At 43.3% G+C, this 24,762-nt stretch overlaps 1 protein-coding gene across 6 annotated transcripts; it reads right to left on the reverse strand.

The window, feature by feature from the left end:
- Window positions 1-100: 100 nt before the first annotated feature.
- On the reverse strand, window positions 101-23,435 carry EIF4ENIF1 (eukaryotic translation initiation factor 4E nuclear import factor 1). 6 transcript variants are annotated; one of them, XM_086623365.1, is made up of 20 exons: window positions 23,255-23,313; window positions 22,593-22,716; window positions 19,255-19,328; window positions 18,295-18,422; window positions 17,445-17,740; window positions 16,614-16,815; window positions 15,170-15,345; window positions 12,479-12,614; window positions 11,964-12,143; window positions 9,638-9,867; window positions 8,179-8,250; window positions 7,623-7,806; window positions 7,030-7,109; window positions 5,934-6,073; window positions 5,861-5,863; window positions 5,674-5,758; window positions 4,433-4,565; window positions 2,911-3,255; window positions 2,520-2,684; window positions 101-1,986 (listed from the first exon to the last, which is right to left on the reverse strand). In XM_086623365.1, the coding sequence occupies exons 2-20, from the start codon at window positions 22,686-22,688 to the stop codon at window positions 1,760-1,762; spliced, it is 2,952 nt and encodes a 983-aa protein (XP_086479491.1). In that variant the 5' UTR covers window positions 22,689-22,716; window positions 23,255-23,313; the 3' UTR covers window positions 101-1,759. The 6 variants fall into 6 exon arrangements, with proteins under 6 accessions (XP_086479491.1, XP_086479489.1, XP_086479490.1 ...); XM_086623363.1 differs by lacking the exons at window positions 5,861-5,863; window positions 23,255-23,313 and adding an exon at window positions 23,418-23,435; XM_086623364.1 differs by lacking the exon at window positions 5,861-5,863 and having other exon boundaries at window positions 8,179-8,247.
- Window positions 23,436-24,762: the final 1,327 nt, after the last annotated feature.

A 24,762-nucleotide genomic window follows, 5' to 3' on the forward strand; every position in this document is an offset into this window, starting at 1 on the left:
GATTCAGCTCTAACTGTTGTTCTGGCTTACACACAAGACCACCACTAAATACTAGCCAATATACTGACATAGTTTAGTTCAAGAGCAGTTGATACAGACAGCTGGTAGAATCAACTTTATTTACAGAACGTTACTGGGAAAGTGTCAAGTTAAAAAAGTATGAAAACAATCTTACAAGGACAAGCTGGTGATTGCATGTTTTACAGATTGTTTTAAGGAACAACCACTAGAAGTACAGGTGACCCCCAACAGATTCCACATTGGAGAGTTCAGCTTGCTACTTCTGTACAACATGGTCTCTGCTGGACTGAAACAAACCCACCACAGCATGCTGGCAATTGTTATAATACAGTCAAGTGATTTTTTTTTTTTTCTGCTGCTGGTTTTGCATTCAGTGAGACCTAAGAAAGAGCAAACCTGTGAGAATTCTGGTTCTGCTTTCACCTTTTTAAAAAGAGCACAATGGCCTAAGCTAGATAGAGGACATGACAGCAGTACTAGACTCAACACAAGTGAGAATGAAGTGAGGAACCATGCAGTAGAAGGATGGAAGAAAACACTTAACTGTTCAGGAAAGTGAAACAGGCTTAAAAGGAACATAGTATTTTAAAACCAAATACACACAGTAAGATCACAAAACCACCCCAACTCCTCCCCCCTTCAAGCCACAGGACAGGACTCCAAAGGCATTTCACAGTAACTGCATCAGGAGATGCACACTTGATTTAGGACAGTTCTTGGGACTCCCTTCTATAAATAGAACTGAAGGCAGCATAGAACATACCACAGCTAGGACTGAGGAATTGAAGGGTGAGGATTCAAAGGCTCCATTTTGTGACCTTCAGTAACTGGTGTGAAAGATTAAAACAAGGAAAATACTGCAGCTAAACAAGGACCAGCACCAGCCCTCTTGAAAGAATTATGACCAGTAGGTACCTACAGTCTCTGCTTGTGGCAGACTGAAGATCTGGCTTATTGTTACTGTACCAGGTCCCATCCTCAAGGCTGTTCGAAGACTAAACAATTCTCTCATTTGATGGCAAGAGTCATACGCACAAGGAATCAGACCTTTGTTATACAGACAGCAAGATGTGGGCTTTTCACTTTGACACTTGAGCTACACTGAGTGCACAGAGTACATGACAGGAATGCGAGGGAGACCTAGAGGAGATGAGCAGCAAGGAAAGGCAAAGCAACTTCATCCTGTTCACTCACGCTTAGGATATGCAACTTTAATCTTAAGGAAAGTCCCACACATACAATGGAGAAGGATCCAAACCATAGGCACAACTAAAGCTCAACTGTTATCGCCTACTCTTATGTACAGCTGTATAGATTCAAAAAGGCTATTCTATGTGTATATATACAAAAGATTGTTTATACACAAGTCTGTACACAAGAGTCTATACATTTAGTTTTCTGCAGGAGGAATCCATAGCTGCTACCTCTACACTAGAGAATATCAGCACTTCATTCACATATCTTACAAAAACAAAAAACCAGACACTTCCAGGATTAAACTGGCTTTGTCTTGCATCTAAATTTCTTCAGGCTTCACTATTTAAGCCATAATGGATCCTTTAGTCTTGATGCAGACATGAGACCAGGACAGGTGCCATGTGCTTTAGTCTCTCAAAAAGAAATCTTTGCACAGAGTGCTAAAATAAAAGCCCCAAAAAACAAACAGAGGTGAAGTCCTGACTATGGACATTTTCATCCAGTCTAAAGAATCGCAAGTGTCCCACCCAGTGGTCACTGTTCACTGCCGGTATTCCAGTTCATCTACACTGATGACTTTGGATGGCATGGAAGGGAGAGGCTGCTGCAAGACATCTGAACCAAACCATTTCGCAAGGCCAATGGGAGAGCCACTTCTCTGGCTGGGGCGATGGTCCAGCTGTGTGTGCCCATGAGATAACCCAGTCCGAGACAGCACGTTCTGAGGGGTTGTTTGCGCACCAGCGGGTGATCCCTGTGCTCCAGTGCCTGTGAAACGTACAGCTATTAGAGGTGGAGTAATATGGCCACTCAACACTGAGATTTGCCCTACAGCAACCACCTGATAAGGCACATGAGCTGCACGTGGCTTTTACTCATTCTATTAGCCCTGGGAAATCCAGACCCCACGCATTTATTTACTCATCAGTACTCCCATGAACTGCCTGACACTGCCAGTTCTGGACACACTGGCACATAGGTTTTAGCTGGAAGACCAGCATCAAACAGCATTTTGAGATAGGTGGGTGCCCTCTCACACCCAGCAAGGAAGGAAAGCCCACACACATGCTGCAAAAGCAACATCCACCTTGAAACAATGCTTCACTTGGACTTTCTTCCAGCATAAGAGCCTGCAGTGGCCAAAACCACTCTTATACCCACACAAGACCAGTGACTACAAATATCTAAATTATTAAAGTAGCTTCCAGTCAGCCCAGTATACTGAAACAGGCCAACAAGTGTAGTACTCAGAGCAGGACAGTGTTCTAAGGCTCACACTCCTGCATTACGTTTTAGCCTACCTGATCGTTGTAGTTGCTGCTGCATCATCGCTAGCTGCAAAGGTGTCCCAGAACGTGGATTTAAGATGTGATGGCTGGCTGTTGGTAGTGGATAAAAAGGTTGACTGAGGATGGGAGCAGATATTCCCTGCAAGTGAGACAGGTCCACTCCAGGAGGAAGCATACCTGTTGAACAGGAGCGAGAAAACTTCTTACCTAATAAGCTTAAGGAACTACAGCAAAACAAACCTCTGTATATTTAGATGGGTTGGAATTTTATTGCCTGGTTTTAAAGGTAAGTTTTGGTGTAATAAACATTACCAGTCAGAGCACCAGTTTGTGCTGTTCCTAACACAAAGTCAGTCTTACAGAGAAGATGCATTAAACTTAAGGAAAAAAAAGCAGAGATTACCTGCTTGCAGTAGAGGAAGATGTTGCGGATGAACCCCCTGTGCCAGCATTCTCTGGACCAATCCTGGATGCAGTTGGTGAGCAGGTCGTACAATCGGTACATGGGGAACAAGGGGTACTTGATGAACAGGACGAAGAAAAGGGCCTCCTGGGACTGGGGAGGCCATTGTAGGAGTCTTTCTACCAGTTGATTTAGGCCTGTAGTCTTGCTCTTTGGTGCAACGATTTGCTTGGGTAAGAGGTGTGGAACATGCAGAGCGTTGCAGTGCAGGTAGTTTGGTACCTAAGGTGGGCAAAGTTTCTTGATCTGCATTCTCCACAGAACTAGACAGTAGGTTATCTGTAGCTAAAATTGAATACATCTATTATAGTCCACAGCTAGAGATTACATCTAATGAAAATTAAAACTAATGACTAGTTTCGATAGTGAGATGCCAGGACTAGCTGAACTTTAGTCATATACATTAGTAGTAAACACCTGTCCTTCCTGGATGCTTTTGGCCAAATTATTTCAAAAAAGTAATGAGAAAGAATATGTTCCACAGAAATTCCTTGACAGCAAGCTTAAATTAGGTCAGAATCAGCAGTAACTCCACCTTTAATTCTTATTCTTCCTCTTTCTTAGAGATTTTTGAACTAGCAGTGCAGATGAGTCAGTCCCAAAGGAGACAGGAGGTACAAAGGATACTCGCTAGACAAGATTATAATATGGAGTTCTGCCAGAAACCTAGCCCGAAGTGGTTTTCCAGTTTAGGCGTGTCTAGGTATGTCTGAGATCTGCTTAGCAAGATTTGGAACACTAAAGCACCTCAAGAAGCTACTTCCACAGACCATCCAGATCAGTTAGACATGGCCTAAAATATCTTCGAATCATCTGCTACCAGTTGAGGCAGCAGTAATTAGTTGGAGTGCTAAAAGGTAAAAAGTCAACTGCATAACAGGAACTGCAAGCTACCTCTGTAGTTACCAGTATCAAACTACAATGTCACGGCAATTACGCATGTTAGTCTTATTGGGTCAGGCAACTGGTATCAAGCATTTCCTGTTAATAGGCACTCATACCAGCAGTTAGGGTGACAAAATGCCTCCTTGATCTGCTACATTTAAAAGAGCTTAATTGGTCTCAGCTTTGATTGTTCAGTTAAGATGCCTCAATAGGGCTCTAAGTTGCTTGTGTTCAATTACTAGTGTAGAGCGATATGGAAGCATTATTGTTAATATGCCTGTTCATCAAGACCAGCTGCAAATAAGCTTGTGGTCCAGGCCACTTAGTGTCACTATTGCTCACAAACTGACAGATAAGAAAAAGTGGATTTAAACCCAGCACTGCTGGAAGACTGCACTCAGGAGTGCATCCCCTCCATAGCTCTAACCCCTGCTCTTATTACAGGCTTGTTTCTACACCCTCCTCATCTCCACAAATCGGGAATGTCTAAAGTTAGCCTGAGCACATTATGTGCTGAAGCTCTTTGATTCTATTCCAAACCTCTTTTGTGTGTGTTATTTTAAAGCCATTACAATACCTTCATTTGGCCTCTGATTTTCATCTTTACCATCGCTGACTTTCATTTTCCCAGAAACTGGCTCCTCTTTGCTTTTTTCCTTGCTCTCATACATCTTGCGAATTACAGAGGTAGGTGTAAAGGAAGGAGAGAGCTGCAGAGAACATAGTAAGAAGCAATGCCTTACTCAGTGCTGATTATCTAAGACCACCCTACCTCAGCTGTGGGTGGACACCAATTCTGGCACATCCTTTCCACTTAAAGCTCTTTTCAATCAGTCAATGTGTGCCCGTGATTTTACTTTCACCTCTTTTTACTTCACCTTGTTTCATTTCAATAGTTTAAGCACCTTTTAGCTTTTGCAGAAGTCCAATACCTTTACTGAAACTAGCAAATGTTCTCAAAGCTCAATGTACCTTAACAGGCTTGAAACAAAACAGATGAGCTGTGTTTTAAGTTACAGCTCTTTCCTCTCTGCTACTGGTTCAGAACAGCAGCTCAACAGGAGTTCCTACAGAGGTATCTTATCTGTATTAACTCAGGGCTGATAGGTCTGCAGAAAACCACTGCCTTGTTTGTATTTTTCCTCTCATTCAAAGTTACATAGCATCTGTGGAAACCACTCATTTTGTATATGCACAGAAGTACTCGTGTGATTTAGCTTAGGACTAACACAGACTGTTAGCTGCTGCAAGGAAGTACTTCATTGATTAACTGGAAAATTTAGACCAAAGCAACCTCTACATAGTACTGAAGGCAGTGAGGCCACAGCTTGGCTTCGAGATTTTATGTATTTTCAAAGTGACTCCGAAGCTCCTAGGTAATATTTCAGCTTACAGACACTGGCCAATATTTCAACCTACAGACACAAGGTCAGTCACTTCATCCCAAAGACCAGTGTTCTCTGAAGTGGCTGATAGCTTTCAGCACTTGTCTTCCGAAAACTTACGTATCAAAATATGAGGGCCTGAGTTTTAATAGTTATCTTCCTTTGGTTTCAGAAGACCAGGTCAAGGTAATATTGATAGTGCTGCTTTAGTCTTAGATAAGACAGTGGTCAGAAAAGGCTGTTTTCCAAAGTGAAGACATTGAGTTAAACATGAGGTGTAATTCATTCTTGTATCACGTGGCCACCAATAGAACACAAATACGATTAACTCCTCCATGGTCTCCCTTTCTCCCATCAATTACAATTGCTATAATCTAGTTACTGCAGACACTTCTACAGCTTTTCTTAAAATCATGATACATCAGGTACTGACCATGCTAGTGATGGATGCTGTAGGGGCTGGAGAAGACGCATTCCCTCTGTGTCCTGGTGCAGGTGATTTAGTCACTCGCTGCTGCCTGTTAACAGACAAGTGAGTAAGAAGCAGCTCTACTCTTGGCACAGAATGAGAGGCAAGATTGCCAAGAACCAGTACAAGCTTGAGTCACTAGTACTAATACCTACTGAAAGAAAACACTCACACTAGAAATCAGTTGACAGCATACCCCTTAAGTTTTGCAGTCAGATTCTCACCTGTTTCTGTAGCCATCTCTGCTTTTGTCCATTTGTGGCTTACCAAAGCCATGCTGATAGAAGTTTGCTGCCTGTATGGCCAAGTCGTGTGGTAACGCTAGTCCCTCCAACGCAGCCTGCTGTATTTCCAAGGGACTCATCTGAAGCAAAGTTATATAAAAAACACAAAATCAGAGCTTGTATTTGGTTGTTTTTTTAAAAAGATACTGAAGATTTACTGCTATAGCTACTTGTGCCAGTTGTGGCTAGGCTAGAGTTACTTTTACTCACTGCAGCTAGTACGGGGCTATGTTTTGGATTTGTGCTGAGAAGAGTGTTGATAATACAGGGATGTTTTTGTTATTGCTCAGCAGTGCTTAAACGGAGTCAAGGCCTTTTCTGCTTCTCACACCACCTCACCAGACAGCAGGCTGGGGGTGCACAAGAAGTTAGGAGGGGACACAGCTGGCCCCAGCTGACCAAAGGGATATTCCATACCGTATGGCATCATGCTTAGCATATAAAGATGGGGAAGAAAAAAAAAGGGGGGAGACGTTCAAAGTGATGGCGTTTGTCTTCCAAGGAAACGTTACACATGACAGAGCTCTGCTTTCCTGAACACCTGCCTGCTGATGAGAAGCAGGGAATGGATTCCTTGTTTTGCTTTGCTTGTCTGCACAGCTTTTGCTTTACCTGTTAAACTGTCTTTATCTCAACCCATGAGTTTTCCCACTTGCACCCTTCCAATTCTCTCCCCCATCCTGCTGCGGGAGGAGTGAGTGAGCAGCTATGTGGGGCTTAGTGGCTGGCTGGGGTTAAGCCACAACACTACTAACATCTTCACAAAGTGCCTGCCCACCAACACCTGTCTGTTTTATTGACAGACAATAGAAGTTTCAAAAAAATCTTGTACTTGAGGTACTCTAAGATGGATCCAATAGCAGTGAAGTTTTAAGACTGTGCTAAATTAGACTTTGCATCCTCATACTCAGAGTGAACTTAATTCAGCATAAACATCTGAATGTAACAGATAAGCACGTGCTTCCACAAGTCAGCTCTAGATCAGACAATATAAGAAGAGATGAATACATATTAAGCAAAAAGCATTTCATCTAACCTGTGCAGTAACTGGACTCATGGGCTTCCTCACACCTGGAAACGGATCACCAAGCAATTGCTGAGAACCTTGTCCAAAACCTAAAGAACATTCAACAGTTGTATTTAGAAGGACTAACAGTTTCGTTCAATACATACAATATGCGTCCCTAAGTTAAACAGTGCTACACGAATTAAGGATTCCTTTTGAAGACTCTCAGCTCATCCCTCAAGTTTACACATGGCTATGTCACTTCCTTGTCACTAGGCTGGAGAGCTACAGGGAAGATACTGGTGGTGTTTTGCAAAGCAAATGGCCGAGAACTCCCTGAATATTTGCTTCTTATACAGTAGCAGATCACATTACTCCATAACAGATTTTTCTGTGAAGTCTAGTTGATCCATCAAAGACATCTACATTTTCTGGAGACTAGTTTAACATTAGAGACTTGTAAATAAAAAGGCATCTTGCACACGCACTCCAGAGGTAGACACTGTTTAGCTGCCCATCAAGCACCAGGAAGTTTTTATTGTTCTGTAAAGTATTAACTCAAGAATATTCTAAAGAACGAAAAAGGAAAAAAACCACAACAACTGTTTTGCAACCAGTCTTACCAATAGGTGAAGATATTCTATGGCGCAGGTAATCTGCAGAAGCAGCTCGAGTTGGAAACACAGGTGGAATAGGGGGAGAAGGTGCTCTTTGTGTCAGTAAAGAGGCTCCAGGTTCCAAACCACCTATCAGGCCACTTAAGACATTTGATGAAGCAGGTCTGGTAATGGGTGGACCAAGAAGTTCCTAAGAATAAGTAATGAAAGAATGTTCAGAATATGATCAATTCATGCAAACGAGCTCACTCTACTACACTACAGGCTATGCTATTTATAGCAAGTTAAAGAGACAACATGGACTTGTGCAGCCAGACACACCAATTCTGGATTGCCCTTAGAATTAGGCACTTAACCAGGTTTCTGATTTTCAACTTGTAATTATGGGAAACGGTATGACAACAAATTTTTAAGTAAACTGAACTAGTGAATAGTTCTTTCCTCTCTATAGAGTCATATCTGACTACTGATACAGTAATTGCCATAAACATCTTATTTTCAAATAACTTTTGTTTTCCTGTTGGAGATAGGCTTTTAAGTACTGCCCCCCCTCCCCAAGTACCTGCAGAATATTCTTCGACAGAGGCTGGCCTGGCATCTCTGGGGGTGACATTAAGTGGCTCTCAAGGCTCTGCTAAGAAAGCAAAAACATTGTCAGTTAGATGTAGATACAGAAAGCATCAGACTCATTAAGAGACAACCCACATTTGTCTCAGTGACAGAAATAATTTCACCTGTTCTGTTAGAACAGGTAGTTCAACATGCTTTGCTCAAGTTTGAGTAAGATAAATTAATTTATATAAATGCGTAAACTGGGCCAACTGGTCAACTGAAACTATGCGGAAAAGTGTTCATATATTAGAGAAATTACTTAAGACATTCTTGTACACGTCAAAATTACACATCAATGTAAAGGGTCAGCCAAAAATGAAAGTCTAAGTGTGAAATCAGTCTGCAAGTTTCTCACAGCCCAAATTTATATTCTTCACTATCTTTCAGTGAAGTGGGATGAGGCTAAAAGTCCTTGGATATAGTTCAGCAGGAAAAACAGATGCTTTAGACTTACTCAGTTGTCAGAAGTACTTTATGGTGCCAGAAGTAGTTATTGATAGCTTCTGGGTCAAGTATTCTGTTTAGGCAATTAGTGGCAGGATGAAATTTCATACTACACTCTCTCCCAGTCTAAAGCTTAATATCATCTGCTGTTCAACATTAATCTTTCAGCTAACAAGCATTTGGTTTTATCTTAGTACAAATAATTTTAAATTCCAAGTTTAAAATATTAGATTGTGCATGGATGCATCTCTGTTAAAACAAAAGTCACTAAAGCAAGACATCTGAGCTTCAGGAAAGTGTTAACTGTACCTGTGCTACAAGCATTTTGACAGAGATGCCTTTTAATAGCAACACTGAGGCAACCATTAAACTAACATTATCAAGTCTTCCACAAAGAGTGGACTGATGATGTCGGGTCTGTTCTATATAGACAGTATGTTTTCTAGTGATGTGTTTCTTTTTATTAAATAAGGTTCAGACAGCATGAGTTCAAGTGTAGAACAACCTTGGACACTAATCAAAACGTCCTCTGTAGTAGAAGATTCAGCCTTTTCATCATACAGTTTTTGGGGGCAAGTATTTATAGTCAAGTCCAGATATTAATCTATTGGACTAGATATTCACATCAGTCCACTTTAAGGTGGCAATATTAGACTTCTCTTGGTATTAGAGTTCTGGGGCTTTCAGTACCCAGATTTAACATAAAATCAATCCTGTGGACCCTGAACTGAAAAAAGCCTCAGTTTCAGTTACTTTGGCTATGGAAGAGTGACCAGGGCACCTCCCTTGCTTTCCCCTCCAAGCAACTATATTCTAAACGTAAGCCTATATTTAATATCATGCTGCTGTATCCAGTCAAGCCTCATGTGTTATCAGAAGGGTCATGTAAGAGGTTTCTAGTTCGTATCTCATGTCTTAGCACAGATCCATTTATGGTTCAGGAGAGCCAGGTGTCTGCTACTTACATTGACTTTGGGCTGCGAAGGTAGAGTCCCACTTGCCTTCATACTGCTGACTAGTTTGTTAAACGCAGTCATATCTCCATCTTTCTTGATCTGTCTGGAGCCAGCAACATTCAACGCTTCCTCCATTTGCTCAGCCATAAATGGAGTAGCAGTTTTCCCCTCCTGATCCACTTTCAGGCCTTTTAGCCCAGCTTCAACTTCTTCCACTGAAAGTACAACTCCTGAATGTGCTGAGAAATACAAGAGAAATACTGGTAAACCATGGTTCTCTGCTTACGTGAGCTAATAATTCCTGTGGAGGTGCTGAATACAAGTTGTTTGAAAACAAGCAACAGCCGAAAAATTTATCTTCTGATATTCATACTGGCCATCGAACTACATCTGACTTGCGTTTAGACTGATATTCCAATATTTAAATTAGGGGCACTGCCATGCAACAACTAAAGGCATGTAAGACTCCACAAGAACCTGTTTAGCTTTCAGCTGATAAGTTCTCACTAGCTTCCATTTATCCTGAGAGATGTCGCTACTACATTTTACAACTTCACCTGCTTTTAATAGAGAATGTTCTCTGACAACTGAGGTTGTTCTTTTTCAATTAGGAAAGTTCCATTTATCTCATACTCCAGTCTTCCAGCCGCAGTGTAAGTGATGTCCAATTGTCTGAAGCTATCGTAAGTACAGAGAATACATACCTGGAAAATTTAGATACTTTGGAGACTCAGTTACACACTTAGTTTGGTGTGCATGAAGTCTGAAGTAGATATTTTGCTCAGAAATTAAAGCCACTATAGAAAGATTTCACTGGCATAACCAGAATAAGGTACAAGTGTTAGTAAGGAGTGTTTTTTTCCTGCGTATGCACTTATAAATATCTAACAGTGCTCAACATCAAGGCTAGACATGCTTTATGGACCAGCTAACACATCACAAGGTATGACGCCTTAAGAGAAAAGAAGAGACAGAAGCATGCCATGGGTTGCTGTAGCAGATGTTGGCCCAAAGAAATAACATTTACTGGAAATTTGGGCAAGAATGTGGAGAAAAGAAACAATGATGCAGACATGCAGTATGGAGCATGAGGAAAAGTATGATGTTGGTGGAGAGGAATTGACCTGAGAACTCCACAACGCTTGAAGAACTGTACAGCATTTTATGGGAATACAGAACCCACATCAGGTACTTTTGAGTGAATGGAAGCTTCCCCACAATTTTCAGTTCCTTCATCCTTGGTTTGTGAGGATCAAAGTTTAAAAAGCTGACAGTAGGAAAGTCAGACTAAGCAGAACACAGAAGAGATCTGTAGTTTTATTTAAGTCAAGTTAAGAAAAAGTTCTCCACATGTTAGCTGACACTCCTTGCTCCCAGTCTGGATGCTTATTTGCAGCGCATGGATGCTTTCATTCCTAGCTGCTTCACACAAATCACAGCAGAACATTACTTTTGGTTCAGTCCAGTTTACATGGCAATACATGCTGCTTGCCAAAGAGACACCAATTTGGAATTAGACCTTGAGACTTCAAAGGATACATGCATTTTGTACCTTCCATGCATGCTATGGGCCCAAACATGCAAATCGTTAACTTGGAGGTACCACTGAACACTAAGTTTAAAGTCAGCCCTGAACTCTGTTTGGAGCACCTGGTGCTAGCAAAAGTGAATCTAAGAGTGAGATCCCTGGAATCCCATGATTCTAGCCAAGTCAGCGTCAATAAGACAAATCTGTCCCTCTCTCCTAGCTCTACGTTAATTATTTAACTAATGCACTGAACAGCGAGTACAGATCACCACGCTTCAAGTGCTAGCAACAGTCTGGAGAAGTCCAAGTTTACAGTACACACTTGAAAAAACTGACATCCTCAAGCCACAGTTCATCTTTTTGGATATTGATCCTTAATGGATCAATGTGATCCATTATAGATGCTTGCCAGAATGAATTACGCTTTAGGTTTTTGGTAAAGCTAGACTTTAAACACCATATAGTTTCAGAGTGGACATTACCAGTTTCCAGTATGAAAAACTTAAGTAAATGCCACAGACAAAGCTGGAAACTCAGACCAAGACTTGCATCATCTTAATGTACGATGATAACTGGCCAGTAAAGCTGTCTGGTAGAGTCCTGATGTCATCCTATGACTAGGATGAAAAGAATCAGTGATGATGCTGACACAACTGAGATCTGTTGAATATTGGGTTTTCAGTAGTGTAAGTGAACCTATAGCACTTCCTACTCCTGGACTTGGCAGTTAAGGTTTCCAGAACACCAAGCCTCTTGCCTTGAGATACTGCATCACAAGAACTTGACAATATCTGAAGAGGCACTTACTGCTCTCTCTAAGCTTTTCCTTGTTGGCTGAAAGACTTGAGAGAAGAGGTTTTAAGTCCACTTTGGCTTTCTGTAGCATTTCTAGGATGTCCACTTTGTTTTCAGAGTGGTCTTCCAATGGAATGGGAGCAAAGTAGTTTCCAGAGTTCTGGCCAGGGGAGAGAATGGCTTGCTCTAGACCTGAAACAGCAAAACCAGGAGCACTGCGACATCAGTTTACCAACCCAATGTCTCAAGATGAACATACACTGGTAACCAACTTCAATACGTCACTGAAAAGTTATGGCTTACACCCCTTGCCCAAGATCAGCTGGAAAGTCATCAGGAGTATGACAAGAACATTTATAAAAAATAACTTATAGCTGCTTACTCTAAGAGCTTCCTAAAGAATGTCAAGTGCTTAAACTATGGGAGAATTCACTGTTCTAAAGCTTTTATCTGCCATGTTCTTATTGAATGAGTAGGAAGGAATATGGAAGGAGGTTATCTGACCCTGCATTGTCCTATTGTCTTACCTGCTAGCCTCTCCAGTTCCTCATGTGGTGTAGATCTCAAGCTGCTTGACCGACTTCCAGAACGACTAGGATTAGAAAACCACCTGCTGAACCTGCTGGCAGACACTGAACCTTCCCCCAGCACGTCCTCTATCATCTAGATTATGGGGAGGAAAAAAAAAATAAAATCTTAAAAGCAGCAAGATCAGCAAGACATTTGAGAAGCTTTACTGTTGCAACCAAGATTCTTCTGTTACAACTACATGCTGCTTGCAGAATTTAAAGCTCTGAACTGCTTTTTTTATTTCCAATATGGCAGCATTTGTGTAGTCAGTTAGCAGAACCCATCATATATCTTTTATTTATACCAAATATTTGCTCAGAGTAAAACTGAAACACCAAGAGCACCCAAAGACCATTAACCCCCATTTTAAAGTGGATGTGCAAAAAAATAATTGAGAAGCATTTGCCACAAGAATTAAAACAAATTCCAACAACTAGAAGTTCCAACAGCCAGATGGCTCAAGGCTGGTCCCTATCACTGTACAGAAGCAGGACTCTGATCTGTCATATTACCTGCAATCAGGATTCAATTCAGTTCCAGCACTGCCCACGGACAGTGCCAGGAATGAAGCACAAAGACTACTCCCTGACTTATGAGCATCCTACAAGGGCTGGGGGAGGAGGCCAGTAGCTAGGGGCTACTTCCTTGCACTTCACCATCCTGAACCATTCTGGGACTAAGAAGAGCATTGAATTCTTAAGTCCGTGGAGTTTGTGCCATGAGCAAAGCAGTGGCAGCTGGCACCTTCCTCCCTCCAGGCAGAACTGAGGACACTAAACAGTACTTCATGGAGTTAGTCTGTCAGAAGTCACTACAGTTTATAGTGTCTGTTTACTTCTTTGCTAATCATTACCAGTATTTCAAAACCAGCACATTATGAATTTTACTAAAGCTCTTCCTATCTTGCAAGATAGCATCCAGTTACAAGCCTGCTCAACAGGCACAGATGCAGTTTCACCATGCAGCACGTTTACTTGTAGACAAAAGGAAGGACAGCTTCATTCTGCCAGAGAAGCTGTTTTCTCTGAAACAAGGGGCACTCAACACTATTTCCAACAGCAAAACCGAGATAGACTCAATCAAACCCAAATGGATCAATACTAACACATTAGAAGAATTCAGACATTTGTCAGCAAACATCCAAATCTACTGTAATTCGTCACAGACATATCACCAATACAAAAAAAAATATTACAGTACAACATGGACAGTTTGAAACTCACTTTTGTGACAGATTACAACACCTTCCCACTAAAGTTTCATACTTTGTGACTTAGGAATTCCCTGCTTTTGAAGGGAGTCACCATCTTGCAGATATACTGAAGATCAGATTGTCAAGTCTGAAGAAATAATCATTTATATCTTCTATAGGGAGAACGAATTCTCCACTACATCTGTCAAACCACTGCCACCATATGATGAGCCTTTTTTAATGCAAGCAGCTTTTCCACATTAAAGACTAGGTCGGGCTTTATTTTTTTTCCCAAACTCTGATGTTTCTAAAGTGTGTATTGAGTCTGTTTCTTTGCTGTCAGTGAAGTTTTTTAGGACACATTCACCTTTCTACAAAACTAAGTCTTTTTACTCCAATTCTATCTACCAATCAGCTATGCCATCTAGAATAATCATGAACAGCTGTTCTTCCTAGTGATGAGAGGTCAGAAGAGAAACATGAGCAGTTTATGAGTTAGGCCCATGCTTTAGTCAATACTTGCTGGACTCACTTAATCTCTTCTTGTGGTGAAGAGGCAGAAGCATGCTAAGATACAGAAAAGTTACAACTTTTGTACTTAAAAACAGTGAATCCACTAATATCTCTAGAGATCAGACATTCAAGAACCACACACTACCAACAGAAGCACCAGCATGCCCATCAAATCACAGTTGGACGTAAAAATCCACTATTGGAAGAAGCTTGCAGTGCAACTGTCAGTCTTTTTCTTCATAGTCTTGTTACTAGCTCCTAGGTATCAGCAGCATCCCACATGACATGGGCTACACAAAATATCTATTAGTCACATCAATAACATTGTTTACATACTTTTGACTCAATCGGTAGGCTATGTTTGTTTTCCAACTCAATAGTAACAGCTCTAAATAAGGAATTAACCATTGTAGAGAGGGTTAAGTAATAAAGATTCAAACCCTCTCAGACATACGTCCTTTCAGCCACATTACTGATACGATAACAATGCAACTACATCTCAGAGACAGTATCCATCAGGCATCTCCAGGTTTACTGACTGCGTCCCAGGAAGCTTGGACAAAACATCCATTTGGTGCAATTCCCAGACTTAGCTGAAAATGGTTGTTTTCAGCTGTGCTAAGTTAGTATAGTGAAACTTCTCTGAACGTATCTGTAATACTTCCAAAGAAGATCCAGCCAGGATGCCAATTTTGAGTCTTCAGTATGATCAAAGAAAGGAAAAATAACAAGCCAGTTTGCCTCATACACTTTCTTTGGAGATGGAGCCAGTCCCAGGGACGTTATAGAAGCAACATCCTAACGCTCCAAAGCTAAATCTCTGTAAATTAGACTTAGACACTGCATAAAGCAACTTTCACTAAGCAAGAAGTTTTAGCTTTCACTGAATGCAGCAGCAGTAGAAACGCTTCTCATGAATACAGACAGTCTTAAAAAACCTCACCGAAGCCAGGCCAGGAACACTTTTATCCAAGTTAAAGAACTCATTGAAGTCAAACTCTCCTGGAGCTGGTTCTTGTAAGACAGCTTCCCTAGGAACTTCTTGATCCGCTGGAGTTTCATTGGCAAGGACAGTTTGCACTTCATCCTCTTCTGCCACTCCACCATTGCATTCTATCCCTTAAAAAGAAAAACAAGTGGTTGCAGTGTCACTGAACTTGACTAGTTCCTGCAGGAACAGTGTCTAACAGTCAATGCATTTGCCTGGAAGCATAGGACCAGGATCAGAGGCATAGGACCAAAGTAATCTAACCACCTATGTGATATCCCATCAGTTACGTCATGCTGGCTGCAGTCTGCCACAGCTGAAACTAGGACCCACCAGAACTCCAGCACAGAGCTTCTAGTCTGTATTCAAGACTACTTCAAGAAAATGAGAACTGCCACTGAATCATGCGTAAACGACTGCGTCCTGATCAACCCAGGAAGTACACAGAACAAATCAGGTGTCACATCACACCAAGCAGATACAACTGCTGCAGTCAGTTAACAGCTTCTGCCGTTTTCCCATTAAGAATTCTTTGGCAGCTCCTGCTTTCTTCCTAGAAGGCCCAGAGAGCAGACTCTCTCAAAGCTGGTAACTTGACACGAGTTTTCTTAATATTGTCAGCATTTAACAAATATTGCTCCTACTTCTGCAGCAGGAGGAGAGCATGTGTCATATTAAAGACTTACCAAGCTCGCACAGGCGCTGCAAAAGAGCTGTGACATGACTACAAGCCTAGTACACTTGAAACTGTATTTTAGTTAAGTGAATGCACAATTATACCTGAACTCTTCAGGTTTGTCATCCACCTGTGGAATTTCTAGCATTAAGTCATCTTCTCTCTTGCCTCAGAGAAATTTATTCTACAGCTTTTGCAGTGGTAATAATAGTAAACTTGAAGTCCAATGACTGCAGACAAATTCAGGTAGTCTCCAAATTCAGCTTAAAGCTGTATTACTGGCAGCTGTATGTCTAAATCCGTGTTCCTAATGCTAGTATCACTATAAGAAAAAATATTTCAAGTACATCAGAGAATTAGCTTAGCTTAAACCAAGCCTTTAGCAACCAGAAGGATATAAAAAAATTAACAAGACCCTTTTAATAGCCTACAAATTCCTAACATCATTCATCATCCGTACAAGGTTCTTATCCGGCCTTTCAGTCCTGCCTTTCTTTTGAAAAAAATAGTATTTTATCGCTTAAAAGTATTTGCAATGTGAAAGATCAATCATGGGCCTTATGTCTTGTGCTTCAGAATGACCAAAAGCTATGCAAATTTAAGATTAAAGACTGAAAAATTGCATTATTCTTTACCCTTGCCTGGATCTATAACAAGCACCTCTATAAGCACCAACATGCCATACTACCAGACACACAAAGTTTTTGTCAAATTTGCTACTACCTTCTTTCAGCGAGGCTGTACGTCGTCTTGTACGTTTTCTCCCCTTGTGGTCTTCCTCCAGAATCTTATCATCAAAACCTGTGAGCTCAATGGTTTCAGACTGACTTGTAGGACCAGCAGAGAACCACTCAGGTTCCTCTTCAGTGTAAGAGTCATTCCTCCTTCGCTCCCCAAAGACACGCTTGCTGTCACCAAATTCCCTCTGAAGTGGGATATTGAAAACATTAACCATTAAATGCTGTTTCATAAAATTCCTCCCTGACCTCCAAAGGAAATGGCAGCTGTTTCACAGTACTTTCGTGGTGTTTAAGGTTTAAACGCACACTCAGCGTGCTCAGTAAGCTTTTAAAATTTAAAACCTTCACAGGTGAATTTCTGCTTTATTACACTGAAGGCTACTGCTCTGCAAGTGCCTATATAAACCCAGTTTTGTATCCTGAGAGGTAGGCTAGTGGTGGTTCCTTTTTTTTCTCCTTAAAAATGCCTGAAGCATGGAAAGCTTCCATTTGCTGAGGTTAAAGACAATGCTTGCTGACAACTTCTAGCCAAGAACAACGAACCATTGGACTTGAATATCTTGCTATTAAGTCTACCACAGGAGAGGTTGGTACGATACACAGCATTAGATGCATCCCAGTTGAGCTGTCAGAAGGATGGAAAACTAAGTTTCTGAAGCACTGAGTGCTCATCCTTTAAACCAAAGAGGCACTTCTAAAAAAATAGCCTACTTGCCCTTAACTGCTGTATACAGTTAAGCTGCTCCTCTTTCTTTCAGCGCAAAGTGTCCAAAAACTCTGATTTATCATGCAATTAGGAAAAGAAAGAACAAACCCTGAAGCGTTTATCTTTGTAGTCCCTCTCCCGATCTCGGTCTCTCACATCTCTAGAATCACGTATGTCTTTTTCACTGCCCCGGTGGTCTTTATCAAAGTTACGAGAAGAGATAATTCTTCCACTGCCAATCCTACGGCCACCAATAACACGGACACCATCGTTCTCCTTTTCTAATGGGCTCCCCGCTCGACGTGAGCTAATAGCTGCAGTTACATGACAGCCACCTCCAAAGCTTCGCCTCTGTGGACTTAAGACTACATCCAAGTCATCTTCTTTCACTCGCTCTCTTGGATCTACAAACCAAAGATAACAAAAAGGACCAAGTTTAATGTACTAGTAAATACGAGCTATTTATCTGTGTAATAGCATTCTGTTCCACACCTTGCTGCCACCCCAGAGCTTTTTAAGGGCAATCACTCATGATTTATTTTTGCAAAGCTAACCCAGCTGAGCCACGGGAAGTGCAGAGGAAAGTTAAATTTACAGTTGGATATCAAGGAATCACTGCTGCCTCCTAGGAAGTACCTGCTCTCTCACTGTAAGACCTTTCAAATACTCAGTCTTGAGCTGCAGGGAAATCACGCCCTGCAATTGCATTATCACACACGTATTTGCTACTACATAGCGAGAACAGCAGGACATAACAACCAACTGCTATCTGAGCCTGCTCTTAGATATCAGTTACCAGAGCACCAGGAACTAGACAAAGCAACCAAAATTTCTTTGACATTTATGCAAACGAATTCCAGAGATACTTTGTTTTGTCTCATTTGCATCATCCCAAAGGAAAGGTTTTGCCAACAGCTTATGTTCAGTTTTGAGTCTTGTGCTGTAAGAATGCACTTACCTACTATCCTACGCATAAGAGAAGTCCGATCTGAATCCAAATCCTTTTTAAAGCTTTCCACTGGTGAAGTTCTTCCTGAACTTGGATATAAAGATGCATGCCACTTCTCTGGATCCCAGACACCATCACTATGGAAATAAAATTGCAGGATTGTTTACTACTTGTAGTCTAATAAATAATTCATAGTACTGCTGCTGAAAACCTAGCACTGACTAGCAATCTGTACAAGTGAAACATCTCTCATGCCTAACTTCTAAATCTTTGCCTTACTATGCTTTATTGTCTCATACATGGCATTCTGGATCTATTCTATACAGTTAGGAAGTATAATAACCAGCATCAGATTATAAAAGGGACAACACATCCATATGTTATCTCACCAGTTATTGGTGAAGTTTGCCTGGTACACTGAAAAATGGCTCAATTAGATCGAATGCTGCTGTTCTTCGGCATTTGGAAAGTCCTACCTCAATCTCATACCTACTTGTACAACAAATGAATCTGAATAGTAAAATACTGCTGTTCAGCAAACCTACAAACACAAAGTCAAGAACACTCTCACCTTCATTTTTAAATGAGGTACACTATCAACACGGGAGAGTAATCCATCAAGCAAGTCAGCATGTTGCAACATGACCCAGTCAGGCTGTACTACACAGTCAGCTATATTCTTGGTAGGTTTTTTGGTAGCTTTTCCTGCAAGTCTGTAAGACTTGTGTTGCATGAAGTTATTCTCTGCTGAATCTCATTATAATCTTTGTTCAAAGCGCAGAATTCCTAGCTAGAGCATTAAAGCCTTCCCTAGTAGATTAGTACTTCTGAAAGCACTGTCATACACTGAAGTCTGGAGCATGTATATCTTGCACCAACATAAGGGCACTTCTTCACTAAGAGTTTTTTGTAATTTAAACTTTTATTTTGAAAGAAACTTATGTAGTTTTTGTATAATCAAGAAGATACCTGTCGTATTTTTCAGAAAGACAAGAAGGTCTTTGCTTAGAGTAGGGACGCTCCTTAATATCCAGCAGTTCCTCCTAGAAAAAGAAAGTAGCTAATTTCAGTTCTCACCCAGGCAGGATTCAAATGACCCAAAACATCTACTCCAGACTCCCTGTTCAATTTAGAGCTTTGGGTTTCCCAATATGTTGTTTCATCTCCTGTGAAATACTTCAGTGAAAAGTTGACTTTAAACGGTAAGTTTATTTTTCATTTCTTCTACCAGTGACTACTGAGCAAACACTTATCTGAAGCACTAAGCCTTATTCGGTCAGGTTCAGGCCTCATTAACACTTCAAAGGCTGTTCACATCATACACATTTACCTATTCTGTTCCAGGGACAATTCAACTTATAAGTAAGGCAGACATTATCGATACTGGAGTTAGTTAAGTTGGAATTCAAGATGGAATAAAAATTGCTATGTTCAATGCTATATAAGAATCCACAGGTAAAAAAAAGCATTACCACAATACATTACTAAGGTAGATCTGGAAATTCTAGACAAGCTTCCCATTTCTGACCACCACCAATTCCAAGATATCTACACACATGCTATACAATTATCTGCTCCACCCGACACCAAATCAATGCTGAATGATTACTTCAGTTTTCCCACTTTTTACCAGCTTTCAAATACATACCTTAGTTTACCACTGCACACCCCTGAGCAGTTAGTTGTTTGAGGCAGACTCGTAATCAATCTACAGCCTCACTGCAGTTTGCCACATTTAAAACGCATTATTAACAGTGTGATCATCAATGCTTAGGATCATCATCAACTTGGCTGCAGTCAAGATGCATTTTTCTAATTACTCCTTCTCCCTAGCTTACTGTTCTCCAACCCACCTCACTCCCAACTGCACTGAACTGACCCAGAACTGTGCAGAAATCAGTGGGCAGCTGGAAGGATAAAGAGATCCTAACAGCAGACACCACACATCAGCCAAACTGAAGAAAGAGATCTCTACCTCTTTCCCCAGAATACAATATCCTCTAGAGCTTTTACATCATTATCCCCACGTGGCTGAAATCAGTTCATTAGCTATGCGAGCTTGATACTTGAAAGTTTTCAGATGGCAGCCTGGTAGCTGGACAAAGCCTTTGAACGCACGCATGCACACACACGTATATCCAAGCACCACCCTGTGCTGGTCTTCAGCAAAACGAGCTCCATTAAAGGGAGGCAGACTGGCCTCTCTGCCCACAGCTTCCCAAAATAAACCTTGATCTATGGAAGAACATCAGGGCTATAATACTATCATAGCCTGATGCAGCTATCACAAGTATTAACAGCACTGCCCATCACCAAACTTGAAATTGACTGTTTTGTTGGCCACGAGAGGGAGTCCACAGACCCTCCATCAGATCCTATCGCAATTCTTCCACTGAAGTGAGGAAAATTTGAATTGTTTCTTGGCTTTCGCTCGTTAGCTGTGCACCCTTGGAGCAACAGCTTCCAAAGAACTAGAAAAAACAGAGCTTGGACTATATAGCACTCTCATACAAAATGAGATTAACTCTGGCAGTTCCAGGGTGTGTTTTTGGATTGTTTTTTTTTTTAACTCACACACCAGTACTTTTCAGCGAGTGGGGGGAAATTGTGTTTAGCTGTTAAACAGTTTAGAAAGATTCATAGTATGAGCCAATTGTTTTCCTACTGGTAATAAATGAACATAAACTGTTAAAGGAAATCAGTTCCCCCTCCAAATCAGCAGCATATGTCCTGAAACACTGTTCCTCCCATCCTTAATTAGCAGGAAATTGGATCATGTGAAAATGGCTTACAGTGTTGATTACATGAGCACCTTACACCAGCTATATTTAAGATGCCACTTGTTAAAAAAAAAAAACACAACCAAAAACATTATGCAAGATATTTTAACACAGATTGATTTCTGGTGTTTCTTGACTTTAGGCTCCTTGGAAACCAACAGACAAACAAGACTAGATGCCTTCTGGCACTAGTTCTGCAACTTGAGCCTGATCAGAAGCCACAGGCACTGAATTAACAAAACTGAAGCTACAAATGCGCCAGTTTGGGGGTACAGCTACCACCAGCACTAGCTGAATACTCCCAAAAAAGCAAGCAGAACTTGAAGCTGCATTCAGTTACTACTCTGGAGGAACTGGGCAAGACTGAGTGAGTCTAGACACCAGTTTTCCAACAGCAGAAGTTTAAAGACAGCTCCTCTCCTTCACTTTAGAGTTAACTGCATACCAAGGTCTGAACAATAGTATTTTTTGCGTCTTAGAAGGTTAAGTGTACATCTTTGATAAGAACTTAAAGAGAATTAGAAAGCTGTATTATTCCCATGTAAGTTTTGCCAATTCTGAAGTACTTGGTTTATTGCCTAGTTAAAATAAGCTGGCCCTACTATCTCAACAGAACAGAGCCACAATGACAACTTTTTTCTTTTAAAAAACAACCTACTAGGAAGCTAACAGTTCAGAATTCCTCAAGTAAGATAACACAGTCAGCAACAGTGCACTGTCTCACTCCGTTCCACACTTCAGGCCATTTGTTGTAAAGTGTCTTAATAGATTTCTACAAAGCAATGACCACCTGTTCCCACAGCTTTCAGCAACAGGAAAATCAGGCACCATTATGGACTTTCTCTAAAAGCATGTTTCAGCAGTGATATCAAAACCCCGAACAAGATTTGAACCTTAAACCCCACAATACATCAAACTCACTTAGCACTGAAAGACTCCTTATTTACAGGTTATTTAGTTATTGTTCTTCCACTCATACATATACTTGGGTACCCCAGCTAAACAAAACCACCTGTGTTAAAGTTTTAACACTAAGCATTGGCTGGAGTCATAGCTGCTTAGCCTTCCAGCAGCTAAATGTGAGCAATTCCAAGATTACAAAAGCCATCTTAGCAAACACATTAAGGCTCCTGATAAGATCTGGTGTGCTATAAGTTCCAAGGCAGTGGCATCTACTATAAGGAAATATTTCGGTCAGCTTCTTAAAGGAAGATTGCTAAAAGTAGAACTAGAACTATGAAGTGCAAGCGCTCAAGCAAGCTGGTAGAACAACATACTTCAGTCTCTACCATAATCTCTCCAGCACACGCTGTGAGGTGCTCAGATATTAAAATAAGGTGGTGGGAATAAAAAGTCTATCAAGGACAGGATTGCACAGCTACATCACATTTAACAAGTTGCTCATTTTATGCCATTTTGCAAACCCTAATCCAGGCAAACGCTTTTCAGCCTCCACCTCCCGTTCTACTGCTGTGACCAACAGCTCGCTCCACGCACAACTTTCAGAGGAAAGGGGAGAGGGCTCACCTTTGTGTAACGATGTGGGTATTTGTTTGGAATCCTGTTCAACTCCAGGAAAGCATCACCGTTTTCAGTTTCTGTTATGCCTCCTCTTTTATCCATGATTACTTCTAAGCCTTTGACCACGGACCTAATTAAAACAAAACCAAGCCTTCAGATTTTGAGACGGACATTTATAGCGGCTGCGTTTTCCTTCCAGCCTAAGACTACCTGGTGCTTAGACACAACAGAGAAAACACGCATTCCCCAACAGTGCGTGTTTGTTTTGGTTTTTCTTCCTACTTGCAGCTTCCCGCACTCCAGCCAAGCGGCTCTCACCGGGATATTTCACCCGCTCCCGACGCCCCAGAGCGGCACCCAGCTCCCGAGCAGCTTTAGCGCAACAAAGATCGCCCGGCGGGCACGACCGGGATTAGAGGTGGCGACCGTCCGGGCCGAGGGGAGCGAGGCGGCCGGGACACCCCCCGCGGCGCTCGGCGGGGACGGGCGCCGCTCGCGTGGCGGCGGGGGCAGCGCGGCCCACGACGCGGCCGAGGCTCCGTCCCCGAGCACCGGAGCGGGGGGGAGGACGGCGGCGGGGCAGGTGACTCAGCGGATCCCCCCCTCCACCTGCGCCGGCCGCTGCCCGCCCGCCCCCGCCAACCCCGCGCCCCGGCGGTCACACTCACCGCGCCGGCAGCGGGTCTCCCGACGGCGCTCCGCTGAAGGCCTTACCGCCGCCCGCGGCGTTTCCTGCTCCCGGCCACCGGCTCCGCTTCGCCCCTGCCCACCCCCCCGGCGGCGCCCCGCGCCGCGCTTCCCCCCCCCTCCCCGTTCGCGCCACGCGCGCACCGGGCCGGCGCCGTCCCCCGCCCGCCTCCGCTCGCGCGGCTCCGGCCCCTCCGCGCTGGCTCGCGCGCCCGCTCCCGATTCGCCCGACTCTGTCTCTCCTCAGCCGCCGTAACCGGGGCCTTCCGCTACCCGCCCCGCACCCATTTAATGGCCCGCGCGCAGGCGCGGCGGCGGGCGCGCGCACCTGGGCTCCCCCGCGCGGCGCCTGACTGGGAAAGGCGGGTGGCGGCGGCGGGGCCGCGCTTTCCCCGCTCCCCCGCTGTTCGGCGGCGCGTCCCCGCCGCGGGCGAGCCTGCTTAAACTGTCGTCTCACCTTGCGAGAGCTGCGGTGGGTGAGGAAAGGCTCGGGGCGCCTCGAGGGCCCGCAGGCACTCTCGGCGGGCAGCCCTGCGGGGGAGGCGGCCGTCGGGAGCAGCGGCGGGACGTGGGGCGCGCCATGTGCCGGGCGCGGGGCACCGGGCGGCGGCGGGGCCGGCACCGCGGCGGGCGGGGGACGTGCAGCCGCAGGTGCGCGGCTGCGGAGAAGGCGCAGGGTGAAAGAAGGGCGGGAAGCGGCGGGGCGAGGGCGGCCCCTTCGGCCCGACACCGGCGGCGATGGCGGGCGGCGCGGCTGACAGCTTCGTTAGCGCGTTCGTTGGGCTCTCCCCGTCCTCGTACGCACGTTTGCACGGAGTCATTTACGGGCGCGGGGAAGCCTGCCCGTCAGCGACCGCCCGAGGCCGAGCGCCTTCGTGTTCCCGCCGTGAGCGGCCCCTCCCCCGCGGGAGAGTGGGGGGAGGTCTGACAGGGCCGGCCCCCGCTGCCTGCGCCGGCCCTTTGGCGTGGAGGTAGAGGGGTGAGGTGCCGACAGGGACGTAAATGCAAAATCCCGGTGCCCCGCGCACGCTGCTCTGTCAGGTTGAATGTATTTTAAAACACTTCTGATCAGTCTTGTGTCAAAGTGAAATTTGCCATTTCCGTAGGAGGAAAACGGGTGTAGTGAGCGCAGTCGCTTACTCGAAGGCACCTCACAGATCTCGTTAGCTGTTTCTGATAAAGAGCAGAAATCGTTTTCAACACTGGTTTAAGGAATTTACTTAAGTGAGCGAGATTGCGTGCTCGGTTTGCCTGTGGAGCTGCTGGGGCGCGGGGTTCTCCGCACCTGTGTTCCTGTTACCCTGGTTTTCCAAAGCCCCTTGTCAGGTCTGCGTAGGAGCAAGGAAGTACGTGCAGGATCTGGTGAATAAAATGTTCCTTTCCCTGATCTCTAATGAAGTTGAAGACCAGTATTAAAAACTGGTTACCCGTGGAATGAAACAGAACTAAACATTTCTCTTTTTTTTTTTTTTTCCTGAAAAAAAGTACA

The sequence above is a fragment of the Tauraco erythrolophus genome, chromosome 19 (genome assembly GCF_009769465.1).
Source record: "Tauraco erythrolophus isolate bTauEry1 chromosome 19, bTauEry1.pri, whole genome shotgun sequence".
NCBI lineage: Eukaryota > Metazoa > Chordata > Aves > Musophagiformes > Musophagidae > Tauraco > Tauraco erythrolophus.

What these genes read in the sequence shown, in the direction of transcription:
- EIF4ENIF1 (XM_086623365.1), bottom strand. Translation starts at nt 22,688, where the DNA reads ATGGATAAAAGAGGAGGCATAACAGAAACTGAAAACGGTGATGCTTTC. An exon ending in TCTTATGCGTAGGATAGTAG is followed by an intron (nt 17,741 to 18,294) that starts GTAAGTGCATTC and finishes TTTGGTTTGTAG; the next exon opens with ATCCAAGAGAGCGAGTGAAA. An exon ending in TACAGCCTCGCTGAAAGAAG is followed by an intron (nt 15,346 to 16,613) that starts GTAGTAGCAAAT and finishes TTTCTTTTTAAG; the next exon opens with GGATAGAATGCAATGGTGGA.